This window comes from Vicugna pacos, chromosome X (assembly GCF_048564905.1).
Source record: "Vicugna pacos chromosome X, VicPac4, whole genome shotgun sequence".
In the NCBI taxonomy this organism is placed as follows: Eukaryota; Metazoa; Chordata; class Mammalia; order Artiodactyla; family Camelidae; genus Vicugna; species Vicugna pacos.
In genome coordinates this window covers 40540300-40563058 of record NC_133023.1, presented here as the reverse complement: position 1 = coordinate 40563058, position 22759 = coordinate 40540300, and the positions used below count along the sequence as shown (strand labels likewise).

General features: G+C 41.6%; 1 protein-coding gene across 2 annotated transcripts in view; it reads right to left on the bottom strand.

Annotated features, from left to right (window-relative positions):
• Positions 1-5209: 5209 nt before the first annotated feature.
• Positions 5210-22759, bottom strand: part of CCNB3 (cyclin B3) — a 37278-nt gene continuing 19728 nt past the window's right edge. The window contains exons 6-12 of one of the 2 annotated variants that reach the window (XM_072956454.1): positions 21852-21947; positions 20519-20611; positions 13495-13632; positions 10057-10212; positions 9137-9286; positions 5590-5720; positions 5210-5375 (exon numbers count right to left, since the gene is read on the bottom strand). In XM_072956454.1, the coding sequence (XP_072812555.1) occupies positions 5303-5375; positions 5590-5720; positions 9137-9286; positions 10057-10212; positions 13495-13632; positions 20519-20611; positions 21852-21947 (837 nt within the window). In that variant the 3' untranslated portion in view covers positions 5210-5302. Of the gene's footprint in view, positions 5376-5589; positions 5721-9136; positions 9287-10056; positions 10213-13494; positions 13633-20518; positions 20612-21851; positions 21951-22759 lie in introns of both variants that reach the window. The other variant, XM_072956453.1, reaches the window with a different exon arrangement.

Below are 22759 nucleotides of genomic sequence, written 5' to 3'. Positions count from 1 at the left end.
GTTCAGCCACAACATTGGTTATGAACAGGCTGAGACCAGCACAAAACACACATCCATAGATTAGATGATTTAATATGGTTAAAGTGGTAAATCTCCCCAAATTGACCAACAAATTCAATGCAATCTCTATCAAAATCTCAATTTTATTTTCAGAAACTGACAAGCTGATACTAAAATTCATATAGAAATCCAAGGGACCAAGAATAGCCAAAACAAACTTTAAAAAGGAGGACAAAGTTGAACAACTCTGAATTTCAAAACTTACTAAAAGCCACAATAATCAAATGTTATGATACTGGCATAAGGATAGACATATAGGTAAATGGAATAGAACTAAGAGCCCAGAAATAAGTTCTCACGTTTACAGTCAATTAATTTTTAACAAGGGTGCCAAGATAATTAAGTGGAGAGAGTATAGTTTTTTCAATAAATGGTACTGGGGCTGAAACAGAGTAAGACCCAGTGTGGTTCTCCCTGGTACAAATCCTTTCCATGTCCCCCGTTTCTTGTTTTTAGGAAACAGGATTTATTCAGTTTCCTTGACCTTCCCTGACTTCCAAAGGGCAACTCAAACAGTTGCTAATCAGGTAAAGGAGGGAATGCAGAAACAAGGGAGGAAACAATAATGCAGTCTTGGGGCAGGGTCCTGGTTCCTCTTCAAGGAACATACAAAACAATACCTTTAAGTTCTTCTGCAGGAAGTAAGGCCCCCGCCCTGGTGGAGGATGGCAACTTCAGGCTGAGCACAGGATTTCTGGAACACCACCCCTGCAATCTTCACACCAAATTTTGCCTACAAAAACCTCTCCCCGAAAACCATCAGGGAGTTCAGGGGTTTTAGCACAAATGACCTGTTCTCCTTGCTTGGCTCTGCAGTAAGCCTTACTCTGCTCCAAACTCCAACATTTAGGTTTGGCCTCATTGTGTGTCAAGCACACAAACTTTTGCTTGATAACAAACAGGGCAACTGGATACCTGTTACCAAGGCTGTTGCCCCAGAATCATACTCCTGCCCCTCCCTCTAATGGAAACTAATTGCTCTTATCTAAATTTCTGGAGGAAGCTGCAAAGAGGAAAAAAAAAAAAAGAACTGGTGAGAACCAGCTAGGCCCAAGGTGGTGGAAGATATGACTTCCAGTAGAACTTGAGCTTCATTATATACTCACTATAATACATTAGCATGCTAAATGACACACCCACCAGCACCATGACAGTGAAGAGTTGCCATGACAACAACTGGACAAGCCCACACAAGGACTAATAAAAAATGTTGCCTCAGTTCCAGGTCCAAATGACAACCCCATTCTCAAATAAGTCATGAATATTCCTTCCTCTCTTTCCAATTCCTTCCATTTTACCTCAGCCTTCCTCTATATATATATGGTGTTTCTACCCAAATGTGGTTGAGAAGTTGATTTATGAAGTTTCCACTTCTCCATTCTTTAGCCATTGAATAAAGCTTGTGTTGTTCCAATCTCAGCATCAGTTTCATTATTGGCTGTGCAAATCCAAGTGGATAAAGAACCTCCCTGGCCAAGACTGTTACGGAAATGACAGGCCAGCCAAGAAACAAGCACCACTCGGAGGGTTGGAGTACTCAGATGTACTACGCCGGCGGGCTCAGAGGGGCTTCTGCTCCAAAACTCTGAGCACCTCCAAGACGTATGCATGAAGTTTTATAGGGTAAAGTACAAGCTTGGGGTATTCAGCCAATAGGCATGGAACAGCTTTAGCAGCATCATTATCACAAAAGTGGAGGCAGGGAGGCAGCAAACCAACATTCCAAAGTCAGATATGTATCTTTGAAAATCCAGCTGGCTAGCAAAAAAAAAAAAATGAACAGCAAACCAACACTAATTAACTTAGATTTACAAGTTAGTCCAGCAGAACTCAGATCAGTATTCCGATACTTAGATTTGTGAGTTATCTTGTTAGCCCAGCCCAGCCTCTCCTTCACATTCCTAGACTTGTGAGTTATCTTGTTAGACCAGCCCGGCTTTTCCTTCACAAAACAAGGGGTCTCAGCCTGGTCTAGGACCCTGGCACTGTTGCAGGAAAAATGTGTTACAGCTTAGTGTTACAGCTCAGTGGTGACAGCAACCTGGATCTGGGCGAGAGACCAAGCAGCACTCGGAGACTTAGAGAACTCAGGTTTATTACACCAGCTGGCCCAGAGGAGTTAACACTCCAAGCTCTGGACCCCAGCTGAAGGTTTACACCGGCTTTTATAGGCTGCCAGTTTACACTTTGCAAAACCATATGCAAATGAGATATAAAGAAAGTTGACTAATTAGGAACAAGCTTTGTAGAAATGGACCAATCAGGAGGGAGAGAAATAACCAATCAGGAGTGAGGGAAATGGACCAATCAGGAGTGAAGGAAATAACCAATCAGAAGTGACCTCAGGGAACCAATAGAATTTTATGGGTAAGTAAGCCGTTTCAGAGGCAAAAAGTGAGAGTCTCTGGGCCAGGGAACCGGATGGTGCTGGCAGGAGAGTAGTGGCCCTGCCTGGGGGGTCCTGCCTGTCTTTTTATGGGGCTTCCCACCTCAGCACAGTCCAGGCAAACAATTCAGTAACATATCCACAAGAACGAAAATGAACTTGGACCCTCTACAGCACATCATATACAAAAATTAATTCAAAATAGATTTAAGATCTAAATGTAAGAGCTAAAACTATAAAACTCTGAGCAGAAAACATGGGGATAAATCTTCATGAACTTGAATTAGGCAACAGTTTCTTAGACACGACACAAAAGCAAAAATATCCAAAAAATGGGAAATTAGACTTCATCAAAATTAAAAACTTTTATGCTTCAAATAACACAATAAAAAATGTGAAAAGACAATCCACAGAATCAGAGGAAATATTTGCAAATCATATATATAACCAGATTATGTAAAGAATTCTTACCACACAATAATAATGAGAAATATAATCCAATTAAAAATGGGCAAAGAATTTGAATAGACATCTCTCCAAAGAGGATACACAAATGGTGAATGATCGTGTGAAAAAAAAGAGTCCAACATCATTAGCCAACAGGGAAATGTCAATCAAAGCCACAATAAGATACCACTTTATGCCCATTAGAATGGCTACAATACAGACAGATAACAAAAAGGGTTAGACAGGATGTGGAGAAACTGGAACCCTCATACACTATGGGTGATAATGTAAAGTAGTGCATAGTCCAGCAATTTCCCTAAGTGTATACCCAAGAGAATGAAAACATATGTCCACACAAAAACTTGTACATGAATGTTCAAAACAGAATTATTCATAATAGCCAAAAAGTGGAAACAATCCCAATTTCCAGCAGCTGATGACTGGATAAATAAAATGTGGTATATCCATACAATAGGATATTTTTCAGCAATAAAAGGAAATGAAATACTGATACATGCTACAACATGGATGAATGCTAGAAACATTATGCTAAGTGAAGGAAGCTAAACACAGAAGGCTACACACTGTCAGATTTAACTTCCATGAAGTGTCCAGAATAGGTATATCTACAGAGACAGAAAGTAAATCAGTGGCCATCTAGGGGTGGGGGGTGGGGATAGGGTGGGATGGAGACTGCTAATGGGTGTAAGGTTTATTTTTTTTAACATTTTTTTATTGAGTTATAGTCATTTTACAATGTTGTGTCAAATTCCAGTGTAGAGGTTTCTTTTTTGGGGCGATGAAAATGTTCCAAAATTAGACTGTGACAATAGATGTACAACTCTGTGAATATACTAAAGACTGCAGAATGGTACACTTTAAATGGGTGAATTCTGTGATATGTGAATTATATCTCAATAAAACTGTTAAAATACATAAGGTTACAAAGGAAACCAGTTATATTGAACTAGAGTAATCAAAATTGAAACAAAAATTCTTAACAAATAAAATATATGTGCTTCTTTAATAAGGCATTAAACAAGATCCTAGAATAGAGTCTTAGAGGTCTCCTGCTGCGACACACACTAGATTCAGTTGCTAGATTGCAGGGAGGTCCCAGAGGTCCTAGAGGCAAGATAGAGGCAGCGGTTCTTCACCAACCGGCACAGAGGATGTTCAAGTCCTCTGTTAACAACCGAAGCTGTATCAGTACACATTACAGCAAAGACGGTGGAGGTGGGGGAAAGAGAGAGAGAAAAAGAGAAGAACCTCCTTAAGGCTTTATGGAGGAAGGACTGAATAAGCTGTCGATGCTTGCATTCGTGGGTCATCTTGCTGATATTACAGGTAGAAATTTCTCCTCTTGATAAAAGATAAGGACCAAAAAATATTTCAGTGCACCATTCCAAGTTTTTTTTTCAAATGTAGACTCTAGAAAGCCATCTAACTACAAAAGTAGCAGGGGGAGGGTATAGCTCAGCAGTAGAGTACATGCTTAGCATGCACAAAGTCCTGGGTTCAATCCCCAGTAACTACATGAAAAATACATAAATAAATAAAATAAAGAAACAAACAAACAAAATTGTAGAATAGATAAACAAGATTACACTGTATAGCACAGGGAAATATACACAAAATGTTATGATAAATCACAGAGGAAAAAATGTGACAATGAGTGTGTATATGTCCATGAATGACTGAAAAATTGTGCTGAACACTGGAATTTGACACATTGTAAAATGATTATAAATCTATAAAAAATGTTAAAAAAAAAGAGAAACAAACAAACCAAATTACCTCCCCACAAAAAAAAAAAAGTTTGGGTTAAAATCCTAATTCCTACCTTCTCATCATCTAGGAAGATGCAAAGAAAGCAGGCAACCTGAAATGGGGACCAAAGGGTACACACTTTCAGCTCTCCCAGATCTGAACACTGAGTCCTGTCTGCCCAGTAGCAGGTCTCTCGCCTCGGACTGCCCCTCCCCACCACCAGGAGCCTCCTTCTACAGACTCATCCATCATTTCACACGTAGCTCAACTCCTCTTCCTGTGATAAGAAGGCCTCCAAGTAGAGAAGAAAACTGGATAAGCTAGACCCTGAGGCAGAGCCTTTACAAGGCTCCTGCGTGGGGCTCCTGAGCAATAAGGAGGGAAGTGAGCCATTTGAACAACAACCATTAATTTTTTTATTAAATTTATAATCAAATACTACAAGAGTTTATTCTCTTTCATAAAGAAAAAAACTTAAATATTTACTACATTATCAGTTTAGCAAAAGACAAACAAAGACAGTAAAAATAAAGAAAAACAGTGAAAAGACAAATTCAAGGACAGAATAAATATGGCCTGTGTACATCTCTGCCTGGCCTGGGTGGCTGCTGCCAGAGCACCAGACCCTCAGATTCAGAATCAGCAGCAGTTCAAAATCTCCTCCAGTTTCGATGGGTCCAAGGGGGGTATTTTGGTGACTTCAAAGAAGACCCTGCAAAAGGAAGAGGGGTCTGTTCAAATAGGCTGAGGCAAGCAGGCACCAGGGAATAAGTGGGCTATAGGCCCTTGGTTCCCTATCTTGCTTTGACCCTGGAGCAGAAAGTAAGGTAAAAAGTACCTGAAAATTTCTTTTCCCTTAAGTGAGGTGAGTCTGGCCCTTCCCATGACTAAGCGCAAACCCAATGTCAACTGCACTTGGTACTTACTGGTGGGAATACTTGGAATGGACAGTCTTGAGCGTATTGCAAGAACGCGAAGTCAGCAGGGTGTTCAGCTGCCTGACCAATGGGTGAAGATCAGAGGTCTTGTAGCCACTGTAATACTCCAGGGTAGGAGCCTACAAGAAGCAACATGAACAGTGACTTTTATAACAGGAAGCAGACCCTTCCTGTCTCCAATACGCCAAGTTCTAACTTCTTATCCACAGTGCAGCAGAGAAGACTGTCAAACATTTCAGAGACTCATACAGCACAGACACTGACCAATAATCCTGGGGTACTACCTAGAAGAAAATGTTCCAGCTGCAAGCTAATGGTATGGCTAAATCCATTATCACCAGTTGGATAGTAACCCTGGCCATAGGTATGCATGGGTGCTGAAATCCACCAAAGAATTTAAGGAATAGGACTGACCTTGTAATTTACCCACTCTCAGGTTAATGGCCAGGCAAACCTCAGAACAAACTTGAGGTCCTAACTAAACAGCCAATAGCTATCATTTCATACATTCATTGTCTCACTCAACTTTAAGGATGCCTAGTTTGTGGCAAAAGCAATACAGCAGAGTGTTCAAGAGAGCAAAGGTTCTAGAGGCAAATTTCGTGGGTTCAGATTCCATCTCCACCAACAGCATGGCCTTGAACCAGTTACTTAACCTCTCAGTGCCTTGGTTTCCAAATCTGCCAAATGGGGTTCATTACAGTAATTACCTAATAGGATTAAATGAGTTAATATACACAAAGCACATGGAACAGAGTCTAGCACATACTAAGTAGCCAAACATGGTAGCTAGGATTACTATTATCAAGCCCCGTATAGGATGCTGAGAATACAAAGATGACTAGAGTTCCTGCCCTTGAGGAGTCTGTAGTCTAGTGGGGGAGACAGACATGCACATAGAGAATTAGAAAATGTGTGGGAGGTGCTATGATGGAAGGGAGCATGGGACACTGGAGGAATAGAGCCACAGGATCCACAAATTTGGGCTGGGAGAATCACAGAAAGCTTTGAAGAGGAGGGTACAGCTGCAACAGGTGTTGAAAGCCAAGTGGGAGCTCCACACGTAGAGAAAGGAAGATTTATTATTCTGTGAGGTAGTGGTTTTCTAAAAATGTCTTAAATTACTTTCCCTGAACACTTTTTTTCCCCAAATATCTTACCTGGAATTAGGGGTGGGTGCTAAGAAGCCCATCAGTTTGGCTCCCTTCCCCTTTTACATGGCGCCTGAGATACTTCTGCAGGGATCCTGGGATCTACTGAATACTGTTTGGCAAAGGGTAGGCTCCCGCATGTTGAGGAGGGGAATAACATATTAACATATGGGGGAACGCATCATATCAAGGTGTGTTAAATAAAATTAATAGCCCTATTGTCACTGCCCCAATTGTTCACATCCCAATGCTTCACACTGACTATTATAAAAACCTACTCACTGGTGTTGCCACTTTTGTACACTCTCTCTCATCTAATATACCTTCTATACTGCTATATTAGTATTGTTCCCAAAACAAACAGGAATATGTCACTATCCTGCCTAAAAAAAAACTTGTATTGCCTTAGTATAAAATGGGTCTTTCAGCATGGTAGCAAAGACCTCTCCCAATCTGACCACTCTCTACCATTCTGGTCTCACCTCTCACCATTCCCTATTGATACCTCCCCTGTTCTAGCCATAGCAAATGTCTTATTCTGCCCCAAAGACATCACACTGTTTTCTTACTGCCCTCACATGTTTTTAATTATTGTTCCCTCTGCCTAGAATATCTCCTCTCCCAGGTTCCCACTCATCTTACAAGACCCAGCTCAAAAGTCACCTCCACTGTGAAGCCTTTCTTATCTATAGAAGCAGTGCATATAGCGTAGAGGACTGTGGACTGTTGGGTTCAGATCAGGGCTGATGCTTAGCTGTTACTCACTGGCACTGCCATGCCACATGGTGAAACTGAAATATTTCTATACTGATTGGCAAGTAGGTTGCTATCCTGAGCCTCTCAACTGTACCCCCTCCAGGACCTATCACACTTCCCCAGGATCCAAGGGTCAAAGCCTGGGTCAGCATGGGGTCGCCAGGATCATCGCTCTGGAACTATGGCCACATCCATTCTGATTACAGAGCAGGTGTACAATTTGAACAGTACTCCTAGTTCCCAAAGCCTAGCTCTGCCTCTCATTAGCAAAACACGGAAAGTTACTTCTTATCTGTAAAACAGGGGTAATGTTGATCTCATAGGGTTGTAGTGAAGATTGAGTTAATACACAAAGTGTTTAGATCATTGTCTTAGTGCTCAATAAATGTTATCCATTATTATTGTTTTCTTTTTCATCATCATCACTGCCATTTACTGAGCGCTTTCTTGAGCCAAAGAAATTTCAGTGCCTTGTCCAAGTTGAGACAACTGTTAACAGGGATCCTCCTCGGCACACAGAGGTTTCCCCATCAGTAGTGGTGCTAGAGCCCATCAGGAGGGGCTTAGGAGTGGTTGGGAAAAGGACACTCATCTGCGACCATACTGTTTCTACTTGGATGGCATGTTACGCATCAGTAAAAATTCATAGTTTTCTAAAGTTGCTTTTAGTCACAATTTTTTCTAAAAAATGAGAAAGCATCAAATATGCATTTTACTTGTCTCGGGGAAGGAGGCTGTGGGGGCCTTCCTCCTCAGAGAAGAGCACTATAGTATGCCTCTGAGTCCCCCATTTTACACATGGACAGTTGCTTGCTTTCACTACTCTGTCCTCTGAGTCAGTGCTTTCCAAATCCTGTTCCCACACACTCCCTTGGTAGGGGGAGGGTCAACCTTGCTGAAGCGACTGCAAGGAACAGGGGTGGAATGGGGTCAGGTAAGAACTGGGCCCACCCCACCCCCTGCTGCAACCAGAATGACTTCACATCAGTCTGCTTTGTGACACTGGGCTTTCAGGTCAGTTTTCTTTGCATCAAAGGGTACCGTGATTAAGCAAAATGAAATAAAATACTTCAAACACAAATGAACTTATTTACAAAGCAGAAACAGACTCCCAGACATGGAAAACAAACTTATGGTTACCAGGGGGCAAAGGGGATGGGAAGGGCTAAATTGGGAATTTGAGATTTGCAGATAGTAACTACTTTATATAAAATAGATAAACAACAAGTTTCTACTGTATAGCACAGAAACTATATTCAGTGCCTTGTAGTAACCTGTAATGAAAAAGAATATGAAAACGAATATATGCTTCTATATGTATGACTGAAACATTATGCTGTACACCAGAAATTGACACAACATTGTATACTGACTATACCTTAATAAAAATAAAATAAAATAAAATAAAAATAAAAATAACTTCAAGACCATTGCTATAGAAACCCTTTAGGCAGCCAGGCCCCTACGATGTCAAGATGTTAAAGAATGCAAGTCTGCTGCAGTTTTGTCACAGAGTTTCCCACGGCCCTAATTTAAACCTTCCCCCTCAGCTGACCCTGGGCTTTTAAATCCCTCTCCTTTCTCCCACATCTCCCCCCACCCTCCAACCCCTGCCCACAAGTGTTTACCCAGTGTCCGAGTTTCTCCATGTAGAGGGCCAGCAGGAAGGAGCCAGCAGCTAGCTTGGAAGCCCTCTCCTCAATATAGTCGTATTCCTGCAGGGTCATCTCACAGATGAAGCGGGACAAGGTCAGTGTCTTCATGCTGGCATGGACACACTACAGGCAGGAAAGAGACTGGCTCAGCAATCAATCTAGAACTCTGGCAAGAGCAGAAGAGCCCCTGCACGCACCCTCTCCATTATCTCCCCTCAGGCCTAAAGGGCTTTCTGCCTGAACCATGTACCTCTTCTGCGAATAGAAGTCACACTAAGGCCCCAGCCCCCAAAGCACAGAATCTTTAGGAGGGAGGATTCTGCAATTGGCAATGGTATTTTGCCACCTTTAGGGTTTTAAAGCAATTTATCAAGCGTGCTTGTCGTACCTTCCCACCTCCCTTTTCTGTACATGTCATCCTTTGAAGAGCCAAAGCCCTCCAACTGTAACTTTGCACCTGGCTCCAGACTAGGAGGTATTCCATTCTCCAAAAGAACTCTTTCCCTTTTGTGGTTTGAATCTTTGAAAAATACATATAACCTATAATAAGACACACTTGCTGAATACAAAGAATAATTTATAAAGTGGCTTTCCCTGTAACCAATACTCAGGTGAAGGAAGAGAACTTTGCCAGCATCTCTCCCAAACTTCCCATGTGCCCCTTCCTGCTCAGAGAACCTTCCTCCCCTCCCCTACTCTGCCCTCACCTCAAAACTTTATAGGCATACCATGGAAATCTGCAATTTTCTTCCCCCCACACTCCACAAAGATCACCAATCTAGGAGGGGGGATTGAAGGAATTCCCCTGTCCCTAGTTGTCTCTTTTCCTTTTCCCACCACTCACGCAGCCAACTGAGCAGTGGGAGAATGAAGATGTGCCTCCTGCCTCTTACCCGGGCATATCTGCGCAGAAAATGATAGGCGATGGGAATGTTGACATCAAATTTGAGGGTTTGCAGGATGCTGATTTCCATGGCGAGCATCTCATCACGCTTATAAATATCTTCGCAGATGTACAGGAAGTCATCCACATACTGTGGGGAGGACTCCTAGGGGTGGAGAGGAGAGACAGTCACAACGGGGCAAAGGCAGCCCACTCTCCTCTCTGCTTGGCAATGAAAGGCAGAGGAGGAGAGTGGGGAAGGACAGGAGGTAATAACATTTCCTGGCATAAACCTTCAGGATAGTTCTGAGAGTCAGCTTCTGGTTGATCTGAGGGGTCCATCTGAAAAACAAAATCAAAGAGACAGAAGGAGAGAGGATAGGGCCTCCTGGGGTAGATTCTTACGGCACTGAAAGCGGCATAATGTGACACGGGGACTGGGAGCAGTCATCCCTCTTCTGATGAGTGGGAGTCAGGGGTGGGAAATCTAAGGCCTGCTCTGGGGAAAGGGAGGAAAGGAGACCACAGAAAAGGGAGCTAGAGATGGAAAATAAGACTACACTTGGTTTCCTAGTGTAAGGAATGAATAAGGATGTTTGGGAGGCGGCCCTGCCGGGCTTCCAGGCAGTGAGAGAGAGGGAGACAGGCACAGAGGGATCCTAAACAGAGACTGAGGACTGTGGGGGGTGGGGAGGACTTTCAGGGGGTTAGACTGGGAAGACTCAGGCCAGACCAAGGGTGAGAACTCCTGTCCGGGAGCACCTTCCCATGTCCTGCCTTCTGCAGGCTGAACCTTGGTTTGGGGTAAGAGGACCAGAAGCATGAAGACCCCTGCATCTTGTCTTGAGCTGCATCTCACTGCCCACACCAGCCTTCTTCACACACCTTTCTCTATTTTCACATCACAAATGGGACCAACCCTCTGGCTTTGCAGTCAAGGAAATTGAGGTCCAGAGAGAGGAAGCAACTTACTTAAGTTCACACAGCCACCTAGTGATAACACCAGGGCCAGAAACTCTCCTTTCCATTGCCCTATTTGCTAAGCGGCTCCTTCCTTTCTTCTCTTCTCATACCATCTCCATACCTACCCTGGCAAGAGGCTTTCTGTACTCCTCAATCTTGTGAGGGGAAGACACCCTTCTCCAAAAAAAATGCAGTGTGTGTGTGTGAGGGGTGGTCCTTTATCCAAATAATTAGATGAGGGGTGCTGCCGGTTTCAAAATTTGCTAACAAGTACCCCTCACACTCTCTTCCTCCCTCCTGCTCTCTGTTGGCCAAGGACCCCAAGCTGCTTTCTTAACCCCCTTGAGGCTGAGGCAGGGGGTACTTGCTCAAGCCACAAGGATATCCCTACATAGGGGGATGGAGGAGGAGGGAGAGGAGGGAGAGAGGGGAAGGAGAGAGGGAGGGGAGCAAGGTAATGAACCAGGAGGCCAGTGAGCAGGGAAGGAAATGAGCCAGAGAGGGAAGCAGGGAGCAAGGGAGAGAGTGAGGGAGGAGGAAGGGAAAGAGGAAGAAAGGGAACAAGAAGGCTAGGGAGCAAATGTGGAAAGGGAAGGAGGGAAAGAAGGAGCCAGGGAGGGAAAGAGGATGGAAGGGAGCGAGTGAGAGTGGGTGGGAGAAAGAGATCAAGGAAGTGAGTAAGAGGGAGAGGGAGCTGAGCAGAGAAGGAATAGGGAGTGAGAGAGAGCAAGGGAACCATGGAGCAAGTGAGTAGGGAAGGAAGAGAGCCAGAGCAGGGAAACGGGGAGAAGCAGAGGGAGGAAGAAGAGAGAGAAGGGGCAGAAAAGGAAGAAGGAGACAGGGAAGGAGGGTGGGAGGGAGTAATGGTGGGGGATTGTCATGGTGCCAGGGTACCATGGAACAAGAGTAGGAGATAGGGAGGGAAGGAGCAAGCAAGAGGGGAGAGAAAGAATAAGCAGAAAAGGAAGGGGGGAGGGGAGATGGAGGAGGGCAAAGGGGAGAGCGAAATAGAAGGGAGGAGAGCAGAAATCAGAGGAGCAACACAGAGGAGAGGGAGGGAGGAGAGAGGGAAATAGGATGGGACAAAGGGAAGAGCATTACCATGGGAAGGAGAGAAGAAAGTAAACAAGGGAAAGGGAGAAAGGGAGGGAGGGTGGAAGGAAGAAGAATGGGGTGGGAGGGTGGGAAGATGGCAGGGAGGGAGGAAGGCACAGACAGTGAGGGATGGAACCACGGTGGAGGGAGCAGGGCATGGAAGGAGGGAGCAAGTGAGAAGGGGAGGGAGGGAGTGAGAGAAGGGTCCAGAAAGGGGGAAGCGGGAGAAGAGCAATAGAGAGTGGGTGGGTGCAATGGACGGAGGGAACCCAGTATGGAGTGAGTGAGTGTACAAAGTAGGGATTGAGGGATGGAGGGAGGGATTGAAAGAAGGCTGGAGGGAGGAAGGGAGCTAGGGAGCAAGAGCAGAAGTGGAGTGAGGGCAGAAGTGGAGTGAAGGCAGAAGTGGAGTGAAGGCAGAAGTGGAGTGAGGGCGGAAGTGAAGACATAAGTGGAGAGAGGGCGCAAGTGAGAAGGCACAAGTGGCAAGAGAGGGAGGCAGGTAAGGAGCAAAGAAGGGGGATTGGAATTAGAGAGGGAGGTTCTGACCTAGGTAGGAGCTAGAGTGAAGGAGAGATGGAAGGAGGGAAGCAGAAAGTCATTTGGAGATAGAGCTGACAAGAGAGCACAAAAACAAACCCACAGTTCTGGTACTCAGTAAAAGTTGCTATTTCTCTGCTCCTAAACCTCAAGGCTTTATACAACTTGCCTATGTGAAGGAAAAATGAGAGTTGAACAAGCTCATTTAGTATCTAAGGAAGAGGAAAGAATCAGGTAAGTTAGACGGATTATACTTATGAAGGAAAGGTCAGCTACTTGCTTTTCTACTGCTACTTCAAAAATAAATAATTTACATGGACTCACTACATTCTACACCAGGCCATTTTCTTTTAAATGTCTCAAGCACCTAGATTTGGAAATGCTTTCTTATGTATACAGCTCAAGACTCCACTAGACAGAGATGGAGTTGGCAGAAGTAGAAAGGGGGGTGAGGGGAGAGAATTGTGGTCCAGAAGGAAATTTTAAAAAGAACAACCCACTTAACTGGGCACATGCCTACAACATACACACATCTTCAAAGAGGAAATGGGAGAACTTTGTTAATGCCAGGAAACAAATATACCACCATTTGCACCCAACACCAGCTTCCCCGCTAAGGAAGACAGACAAAAAATTGGTAGGAAAACTTATTTGTGTGCACAATGTACACACATGTATGTATATGTATACACACATATATAATATGTACACATGCATACATATATTCATATGCATGCATATATACACCCACATATACGTACATATGTAAATAGATGTACATACATATATATCTGGCTTCGATAGAAACCAATTGATTAGTTTTCTCCAGATACTATGGAGTCAGGCTCACCTCAAATTTTGCTGCAATCAGAAAAGCAGTGACACCAAGGAGTTGTAGCTCGTCCTTCTTGCATATTACCTCCATAAGGTAGTGATCCACAAACTTCACTGCCAAGTACAGGGTCTCGTGGCTCATCTCAAATGTAATCTGGAGGAATACACAAACAGGACAGGAATCTGCATATCGTTCAACTCCAAAGCCACAGCCAGATAGGTCTAACTGTCTGGTCTGTGGCATTGGAGACAGTGGAGCTGCTAAGACCTGGCCAGCCAGCTGAAACTCAGCTATGAATGCCAGAACTGCTTCAGCTAGGTGCCTGGCTATATCTCTTGTGTCTTTGAGGACCCTGGCATTATCTATCCCTACACTTCTGGGTAAGTGACCAATCTTACATCAGGAGAGATGCTCTGCCTTCTCTGTGAGCATCTGGAGTGAACACACCCTCTCTCCTTGATCTCTAAAACTTAGATTCTTGCTTTCCCCATTTGCTACCTGTAGCGTAAACCCTGCCAGCTGGCTTTTCTTTCTGTAATGCAAGTGCATGACTTAAGGTTTGATTGCCAAGATATCCACTTCAAAGAGGCATCCACTTCAAGGATGGCTATCTCCAATGAATGCACTGCCAGCCACAAGACTAGATAAAGAGCCAGGCCACCTCCCTCACTGACACTGCTTTGTTTTAGGGATCTTGGTTGGTTTTGATAACTGACCATTTGGGCTGATTTTTTTCTCTTCCCGGGCTTTAAATTCCTGCTTTTATGCTTTAAATTAACCCGTAAAGAGTGAGCCACAGAGACCCTAGGCTCCCACCCTCGGCCCAGTAAAAGCAGAATAACCCCCTGGCCCCCATGCTCACTTGCATGTACACACTCTCTCTGTCCCCCTCTCCCCAACCTCACTGTGTGGCCCCAGGTGTGCTGTATAATTTCCAGCTCCCATAAGTAATAAACCTTTATTTTTTTTCAAAGTTTCCTGATGGTTATTGCTGACGGGCATCTCACTATCATAATAAGAACCACAAGGGCTAGTTCAGCCACAACACTGGCTATTGATAGGCTGAGACCAGCACAAAACACGACTACCTTATACAGTAAACTCCCCAAAGAGATTTTTATTTATCTCTAAAATGCAGAGACCTGTTTACTAGCTTACTCATTCATTAGTTTCTCTTCCCAACTAGATATGCTATTAGAATATCTGGATTGAGAGCAAGTACCAATAGCACCATTTGGAAGTTAGCTGAGGTGCTGGAGGCCAGAATGAGATCAAAGCATTAGTAGTATAACCCCTTCCCTTCTTTCTCTTATTTATTCTTGTTCTTGCCTTCTCAAACTCCAAGAAACCATCTCCTATAGCCTTAGTACCAAAGTTAGTGCTGGCCCATACAGCATCTTTGTGCAAATGCAAAATAAGGTGTCTCTTTGGTGAATGCAGCCCTGCAGGCACACATTTATCAAGTAGGCAATACTTTTATATAAATTAGCAAAAGGTGCCCGTGCCTCAGGGCACAGCAACCCCACAGCCAGAAGCCACAGCTTAGCAAACAGTATGATCTGGATTACATTGCCTGCTTTTGCTTTGGCTAGAAGCTGTGTGTAGGCACAGTTTGCACTGTACACAGGGGTCCTACCCAATCCTCAGTGGTGATTCCTCCTCACCCTTACGTTCTTAGGATTCAAAAACAATAAAATCTATACTAGTCCAACACCTTAATCAATGGATGAATCCTCTCTTTAATGTCTCCACCAAATAGTTGTTCAGTTCCTGCCAAAGAACCTCCAAGTACAGCCAGATTTCTCTTTGAATGTTTTTAACAGAAGATTCTTCCTTCTGCTGAGTAGAAATCATCCTCACTATAAACTTCACTTACCTGATTGGACCTCCTTTTGCATTGGCTACTCTTATTGACTGGAGCCTAGATGACCAAAAAGTAGGTCCATAAGAAGCACTGGAGAAATAGATGTATATTTGCATAGGCAAATTATCAGAAGATGCTTGAAGACATTGGTTTAGCAACAGATATACTACATTTATCAATAACAGAAATACCAAGAAGCCATTCTTACTGTTCTTGGGATATGGCCTTGGATCATCTCATAAATCTGTCTTCTTTAGTTTCCTATTGCTTCTGTAATAAATTACTACACATTTAGTGGCTTAAAACAGCACAATTTCATTACCTTACAGATCTGGAGGTCATAAGTCCAAGGACTCACTGGGCTAAAAAAATCAAAGTGTTAGCAAGGCTATGTTTCTTTCTGAAGGTCCTAGAAAAGAATCCTTTTTTAGCTTCCAGAAGCTTCCCACATTCTTTGGTCTGTGGTCCCTTCCATCTTCAAAGTCAGCAATGGCTAGCCAAATCTTCCTCACATTGCATCACTCTACACCTCCCTCTTCCACATTTAAGGACCCTTGTGATTATAATCAGGCCCACTTGGATAATCTGGGATAATCACCCTATCTTAAATTCAGCTGATGATAATCTTAATTCCAGAGTCTAATTTCCCTGTGGCATATAAGGTAATACATTCACAGGTTCTGGGGATTAGGTTGCGGACATTTTATTCTGCCTACTGTATTTTCCAAAGGGATGTCATAAGAAAGGTATGAGAAGAGTTCATGCAGATGAAGAGAAATGACTATCACCTTTAAGTATGAAGAAATTGAGGTTGGGGTGGAGGGCAGGCAATAGGTCAGTGGTAGAGTGCATGCTTAGCATGCACAAGGTCCTGGGTTCAATCCTCAGTACCTCCATCAAAAAAAAATCAACATAATCCACCATATCAATAGTCTAAAGCCACAAAAATCAAACCAATAGATGCAAGGGAAAAAGCATTTGAGAAAATTAACATTATCATGATAAATATGTATCATCAAACTAGGAATTATCAAAGGTATCTACAAAAACTCTACAGTTAAGATCATACTAATGGTAAAAGCTAACTGCTTTCTTCCTAAGATCAGGAACAAAGCAAGGCTGTCCACTCTTACTGTTCCTATCAACATCATAATGAAGTACTGCACAGTGCAATAAAACACAAAAATGAAGTTAAAAGCACACAGTTTGGAAAGGAATTAAACTGTCCCCATTTGCAAATGACATAGTGTCTGTGTAAATAATTTCAAGAAATCTACCAAAAAAGAACACCTAAGAATTAATAGGTGAGCTTTAGCAAGGTCATAGAGTACAAGGTCAACATACCAATATCAGTATTTCATACTGCCAGTATATAAATGGAAACCTGAAATTTTAAAAATACCATTTACAATAGTTCCAAAAAAAGAAAATATTTTGGTATAAATCTAATATGTACAGGATCTGTATGGTTAAAAAAAGAAATCAAAGAAAATCTAAATAAATGAGAGGCATACCACATTCATGAGTTGGAAGATTCAACGAAGACAAGAAGTCAGTTCTACTCAAATTCACCTATAGATGCGTGTCAGGGGTACCCAGGACCACTGCCAGTGATTTCTAGGATGACTCACAAGACTCAGTATATAGTTATATTCATGGCAATTATTTATTATAGCAAAAGATACAAAGCAAAATCAGCAAAGGGAAAAGGAGCATGGGCAAAGTTTGGTGAAAACTGGAAGTAAGCTTCCAAGAGTCCTGTTCCAGTAGGGTCTCTCAGGATGTACTTAATTCCTCCAGCAACGAGATATAACAAGACATGTAAAGTATTGTCTACCAGGGAAGCTCATTAATGACTTGGTGCCTGAGACTGAATTGGGATCTGGCCACATAAACACTCTGCCTCACATGTACCAAAACTCCAGACTCCCAGAAGGAAAGCAAGTGTTCAGAATAAACCACATTGTTTGTACAAAGAGTTTAGGCACAGTTATCATTAAAGGAGAGTTTTACAGCAGTGTAGGAAACTGTTTACCAGTCAAGTTCCCAGATGCCAGCCAAAGGCCAACCTTGCAAACAGGCCTTTCTAGGGATAGCAGTACCATGCCTGTTACGTTAACTCTTTTCTGCACAAGATAGAATTCGATTTCAATCAAACTCTTAGCAGGATTTTGTTTTATAGACATGGACAAACTGATTCTAAAATTTATCTAAAGAGGCAAAGACACTAGAATAGCTAAAAGAATTTTGAAAAAAAATACAGAGTTAGAAGAATCATGTTACCTAGTTTTAAGACTTATTATAAAACTACAGAAATAAAGAATGATGTTGGCAAAAGGATAGACACAGGGATTGATGGAACAGAATATTGAAGTATAGAAATAGACCCACACAAATAAGACCAATTGATTTTTGGCAAAGGTACAAAAGCAGTTTAGTGGAGAAAGTAAATTTTTCCACAAATGGTGTTAGAACAATTAGACAATCATATGCAAAACAATGAACTTTGACTTCAAGACCTTCATACCTTATACAAATTTAACTCAAAATGGATTATAGATTTAATGTTAAAGCTATAAAACTTTTAGATAAAATGTTGAAGAAAATATTCATGACCTAAGTTTAAGCAGAGTTCTTAGACATGACACAGAAAGCATAATCCATAAAGAAAACATTGAAAAATTGGACTTTATCAAAATGAATATCCAGAATATGTAAAGAACTCTCATAACTTGACACAAAGAAGCCAACCTACTCATTTTGAAACTGGGCAAAACCTTAGAAACTTCACCAAAGAGCATATATTGATGACGAAGAAGTATGATGTTCAACACTATTTTAGCCCTTGAAGAAATGCAAATTAAAACTATGGTGAGATTCCTCTATACATCTATATGGCTAAATTCAAAAAAAAAAAAACCCAACAATACCAAGTGCTGACAAGGATGTAGAGCAACTAGAATTCTCATAGGTGTCAGGGGAGAACACAAGATGATATAGTCACTCTGTAGCAGTTTCTCATCAAGTTAAACATACATTTAGTATATGACCCAGCAACCCCACTCCTGGGTATTGACATTGGAAATGGAAACTTATATTCACATAAAACCCTGTTCATTAATGTTTATACCAGTTATTTGTACAGTTTTAGAAACTGGAAACAAACCAAATGTCCTTCAGTGGGTGAATGGCTAAATAAACTATGGTAAACATACCATGGAATACTACTCAGCAATAAAAAGGAATGAACTATTGATACACACAGCTTGGATAGATCTCGAGGGAATTATGGTGAGTGATAAAAGTCAATCACAAAAGGTTACCTACTGCATGATTCCATTTATATAACAATCCTGAAATTATAAAATTTTAGAGGTGGAGGAACAACTTAGAAGTTTCCAGGGACAAGAAGGTGAGGGGAGGGAGACAGCTGTGGCTATAAAAGGCTAAAATGAGGAATCCTTCAGGTGATGGAACAGTTCTGAGTCTTAAATGTGGTGGTGGTGCTTATGAAATTTACAAGTGTGATAAAATTACATAGACTAAACATACACACAAATAAGTGCACGTAAACTGGAAAATTTTAAATAAGGTCTCCAGACCTTGATTTTGACACTACATTAGTTATGCAAAATGTTACCACTGGGAGAAACTAGTTGAAGGGTACACAGGACCTATCTCTCTATACTATTTTTTACAACTTCTTGTGAATCTATTATTTCAAAACATTGTTAAAATTTCATAGACCTGTATGCCAAAAGTCAATTTTACTAATTATTTTAAAATATAAAAATCAAAGTTATAAAAACACTATAAATAATATCACCATTTCCAGAACTGTGATTCTCCATTGAAAGGTATACACTAGCATCACTTGAAGAGCTTTAAAAAATGTGTGTCCTGGGACACACCCCCACAATTCTAATTTGGTACATCTGGGATGGGATGTGGGCATCTCTGATTCTGTGATCTGTGCACTAAAGATGCACCCCTAGTAAATAACCACCACTTTAAAAGTGGGGGGATAATATACACACATGAATGCTAACACTGTCTGTAAGTTGTGGGATCACAAGTAATTATAATTTCTTATTTGGCTATAATAAATGTGAATTTTTGTGCAATAAAAATAACAAAAAATAACTTTAAAAAAAAGATTCGGGGCATCATTCTAGCTGGTAGAGATATTTTATCTATTATCCATGTATTTCCTAACCCTACTCCCAGTCTCATGTCATCTGTGAATTTGGTAAGTCTCTGTTCTCATCTACATCACTAATAAAAATGTTGATGAAAACAAAGTCCATGGCAGTCTACTAGAACTCTCTTTTTTACTTGATGACAAGCAGTAATCTTTGTGGTCAATTTTACTTATTTAAGATCTACTCAAATTCTACTCTTATCCAATTTACTATTCTTCATCATTTCCATAAAATGAGAGACATTTTCATGCTTTGCTGATGTTCAAGTATACCATGACTACCACATTTCTCTAGTCTGTCACTCCAAAGTGAGCCTGAACCACTCCTCTGGTACTTACAGAATATTAAACTATATTACGTCTTCTTCCCAATTACATAGTTAAGACTCCACTGGGCACAGGCTATGCCTTATAATTCCTTGCAAATTCCATTCCATTCACTCAACAAATATTTATTGACACCTACTACATCCAAGTACAATTGTGGGCTAACCTTCCTTAGTGTAAAGTGATAATTAAGTATTGACAGCAGTATACGCTCAACATCCAACCCTGGAAAAATATCCAACTGCCATGTTTGGTGCAACACTGTCCTTATTATCCATCCCATCCCAAGCTTGAAGGACTTTGTCACTGAGCCTTATCCAAACCATTAGATATACTTTTACGGGATTTTGAGGATGACTAAACTACCATATCATTGTCTTTTCTAGAAATAGCTCTCCTTCCACTAGGTTCTCACAGTGTCTTATTAATAACATTCTTAGAGTACTTAGTATATTCTACTTTGTATTGTACTTATCAGTCTACATGTCTTATCTTGCCCCAAGGTCATAAGCTCCCTGAGGACAGGAATCATGGCTTATTCCGCTCTGTAGACCCAGTAAATTTTTACTGTTTGGTACCTGGCAATGCTGAATGAATAATTGATCAAGAGAAGAGCAGTTCTTTAAGGCAGCAGTTGTCAGGCTTACCTGCACCTCCACCAACCAGTCCACAAGAATGGCCCTCATGTCACTGTCGATGTCAGTCTGCCTGTTCATGTATTTTTTAAGTATGAACTTTTCCTGGCAGCAAGAAGAAAGAGATGGTAACAAACGAAACTCTTCTTGTAGTTCAAAAATTGCAACTTTGGAAAAAATATTCGCAACTAGTATCTCAGAAGAAAATTATAACAAGTGACTTCTTCCTGATTCTAATTCATTACTTTCAACTGGCCTCAGATAGGGGCTGATCAAAGTATCCTTTTCCAACCAAGTTCTAGCTATCCGTGGACACACAAAATAGTCAAGGGTCAGGGTGGATATTGAGGAGTCCCAGGGAATATGGAATATTGGCAGGAACACACTTATGACTATAGATAAATACCAAAGAGGTTCTGCTCCCTTTTTTGCAATTCAGTTTAAAGTCCAATACCATGCTGTGTAGAAGAGCCCTTCTCAAACTTTAACATGCATAAGTTAAAGATACTTGGGGATCTTTAAAATTCACATTGTAATTCAGAAGGTCTAGGGTGAGGCTGGGTTTTTGCGTTTCTAACAAGATCCCAAGTGAAATCAATACTGCCAAGCTAAGGCTGGCATTTTTAGTATAGCAAACTTATCTCTTGCTTCCTCCAAGGTATACCAAAAAAAAGTGCAGGCTCTGGAGTCAGTTAATCTATCACTGTCTCTAGAGAGAAGATGAGATATTCATCCTTCCTCTTATACATGGCCTGCTAAAATTCTAAATTCTAGTTAGTAGATAATTTTGGTCCCATCTGCTCCACTGAGAGACAGAAGAAAATTTGAAATTGATGAATATTAGTGGTAAAGGAGACTGGCAGATTTCAAAGGAGAAAGAAAATTTCACCAGATTGGAGAGCTGGAACAAAGGGCTTCGTTTTATATATGATGCCAGAAATTTGCGTAGAGAAGGGAAAAGATCTCTCAGAGCAAAGTCTCAGAAGGAGACTACTTGATCATTTCTGTGTCTGAGATTACCTCCTCAGCAATTAGAGGTGCAGGCTTATGGTCTTCAAGGTAATCAGACTTTAGTTCATATCCCAGATCAACCACATACTAGTTGTGTGACTGAGGAGTTTCTCTCAACTCTAAAAGGGAGATAATGACACCTACCATTATGAAGTTATTGGGAGAACTAAATAAAATAATATACATACATCCCTTAGCACAATGTTTAACTCACAGTAAGATACCAGTAGATGTCAGTTTCTGCTATTATTATTTTCATCATCATTATTACCTTAAATGTGATGAGGAAATGAGAACTAGAAATCATTACCCCTCGGCCCCACCACCTACACACCTCTCTCTCCTTCATGTAACTGAAGATATCCTTGGCATACACTGAGTTGAAATGTGGATCATTGTGGTCCTTGTCAGTATCCTCCAGGGGGGTCATCTGCTTGGAAATCACCAAAATGACACATTAGGAGATTAGGAGAAAGATTTCCAGGAAAGCTTAACAGATACACACACACACACACACACACACACACACAGATGCCTCCTTTCTTCCCACTGTCATCTTCTGCTAAGGTTCCTCAAGCCTCATATGTCCTTGGCCATAACAGAGCATCCCTTGGCCCTATAATCCTCATACTGTTGAGTAACAAGAAATGCTTAGTCTGCCTTGTACACGCCTGCTCTTCCCAGAGAACCAGGCACTATTTTTACAGCTGAGGTCAAGATTCTCCAAGAAAGACATTCTTATTTCACTCTTTCAGCTTATGTCACCTGTCTTCTTAGGTCCCTTGTTATGTCTCAATGCTTTGATCTGGCCCAATTCATCTTCTCAGTATTTTCCTCCCTTCTCCACCTTTAACCAGGTTGTTTTGCCTACAAGAGAAGTCTTTCTCCTCCTGCTTGCCAAATCTCATCCCTTAATCCTTCCAATTCACAATTTAAAAACCATCTTCCTTGGAAAATGCCTCTGTGAACTTAACTCATCTTTGGCTAAGGGCCAATGTAACACAGATTGCAACTACTAAGAAAGGCAACTTCCTTAAAGAAATTGTCTAACCACTACTGCAAAGTATGCGCACGTGCACGCACACACACACACACACACACACACACACACACACACACGCACACACAGTATTCCAGACCCTTGAGGGTATTCCTGGAACAGATATTTTCTAATTGATCAGGTATATCACTATACCAATCAGGAAGCCAACTTGATTTACTATAGCTTACTATATACAACTC